The sequence below is a fragment of the Merops nubicus genome, unplaced genomic scaffold, assembly GCF_000691845.1.
Source record: "Merops nubicus isolate BGI_N331 unplaced genomic scaffold, ASM69184v1 scaffold22580, whole genome shotgun sequence".
Lineage (NCBI taxonomy): Eukaryota > Metazoa > Chordata > Aves > Coraciiformes > Meropidae > Merops > Merops nubicus.
Window position 1 is genome coordinate 7,051 of NW_008582494.1, and position 1,819 is coordinate 8,869.

A 1,819-nucleotide genomic window follows, 5' to 3' on the forward strand; every position below is an offset into this window, starting at 1 on the left:
ACCCTCCCTGGAGTAAGCCAGGAGCAGGTGCTGCTGCCAGGAGGAGGGCTGGGGGTGCTGGAGCAGTCCCAGGGCGTTCTCCGTTCACGGCGTCGTTTCCAGAGCCATAAATAAAAAGTGGATTTCTTTTTTTTCTTTTTTTAAATCAACTTCAAAGTAAGAACTTCTAGAAAGGCATCGATGGGTTTGCTGAGTAAGGCGTTGAGCGGGTTCCTCCACGTTCTGCACGAGACCATCCATGGTATCCATAAATAGGGGGGGGGAGGGAGCTTCTCAGAGGGAGAGGGTCGGGGAGAGGGTCTCATTTTAGTCGCTCGGCGAGTCCCTGCGTCAGTCCCAGGTGCAAAAGCTGAGAGCTGGAGAGAGTTGCTAGGTGAGGGAAATATTCCAGGAGCTTCTCCCAAGACAGTTCCAGCAGGCTGGGGACCACCAGCCACATTTTAAAGAGGGAGCCAGTCCGTTTGTTTTCGTGGATGTTGACCACCCCTCCGTGAACGTACATGCAGCCGGCCTGGATGGGAAAAGGGGGACAAGGGGCTTAGAGGGGGCACAGCCCAAACTGGCATGTTAAAAGGTGCTGAGGAGCAACACAGCTCCACAGGGAAACCAAGATTTGACTGGCCAGAGTCCCAGCTGGTCAGAGTGAGGTTCCTCTCACACACCTTTAGGTGTTGGTGACAGAAGTGTCACAGCCTGAGCTGTGGGTCTGAGCAGTGCTGAGCAAGAGCTAAAGGGTGGGGACAAGAGGCTGGGGCCAGACTCTGCTCAGTGGTGCCCAGCCACAGGCCAAGGGGCAACGGGCACCAACTGGAACCCAGGAGGTGCCACCTGAGCAGGAGGAGAAACTTCTTTGGTGGGAGGGTGGCCAAGCCTGGAGCAGCTGCCCAGAGAGGCTGTGGAGTCTCCTGCTCTGGAGAGATCCCAAACGTGGCTGGTGTGACCCTGGGCACCCTGCTGGGGGTGAGCTGCTGGAGCAGGGGTGGGATGAGGTGATCTCCAGAGGTCCTTTCTCCACAGGGCTGCTCTCCAGCCCTTCACCCCCAGCCTGGGTTGAAGGTTCTGATCTTCCAAACCAGGCTCTTCTCAGTAGGCTAAAACCAGTTTACCTGGGGAATTATTTATGCTTTTTCCTTTCCTTTTGCAAACAGTAATTGCTGTTCACACATGGATTACTCTTAGCAGATGCCAGAGTTTAAAAGCTACAGCTCAGCATCACTGCATTCAGAAAGGAGAACACACAGAGTGCAGCCACTCCTCCAAGAGCAGCAGGACTGAAAGGAGTCAACAGTGACCTCACACCAGCCCTCCCTAAAGCAGAGCTGAATCCTCTCTGAAGATGCTGCATGCAGGAGAGCTCAGCTCCATGGCTTCAGGTCCATTTGCAGCCCCCACACACACGTCAGAGTGCCTGGACAAACAGCTTGGCCTTCAGGAGTGAGTCACTTACTGGTGTGACTGCAGCACAGTGGAAATACACGGGTTCTGGCATGGCAGCTGGGAGCCTGAGCCACTGGAAAGTCTGCAGGTTCAGCTTCCACACGTCCCCCAGGATCACCTCTCCATTGTAGCCTCCACAAACGAACACGTCTGGAAGAGAGGAACCCCACAGTGCTCCCAGGTCACCTTCCCCCAGCAGCTGCACAACAGGCCCTGCCCCAGGTCACCCACCCCCCTGGCACAGCAGCTTCCTGAACCTCAGCACAGGCTCCTGGAGCCACCCAGGTCAGGCCCAGCACATTGCTCAGACCCACGAGGTGCTTACAGAGTCACCACAGGGGTTGGGTGGGAAGGGACCTTTCAAAATCATCCAGTCCAACCC

General features: G+C 55.9%; 1 protein-coding gene across 1 annotated transcript in view; it reads right to left on the reverse strand.

The window, feature by feature from the left end:
• Positions 1-301: 301 nt before the first annotated feature.
• KLHDC10 (kelch domain containing 10) overlaps positions 302-1,819 on the reverse strand; it is a gene marked incomplete at its 5' end in the record, with an annotated part of 5,957 nt that continues 4,439 nt past the window's right edge. The window contains 2 exons of the mRNA XM_008937948.1: positions 302-511; positions 1,448-1,587. Coding sequence (XP_008936196.1) covers positions 302-511; positions 1,448-1,587 — 350 coding nt within the window. The remainder of the gene's footprint in view (positions 512-1,447; positions 1,588-1,819) is intronic.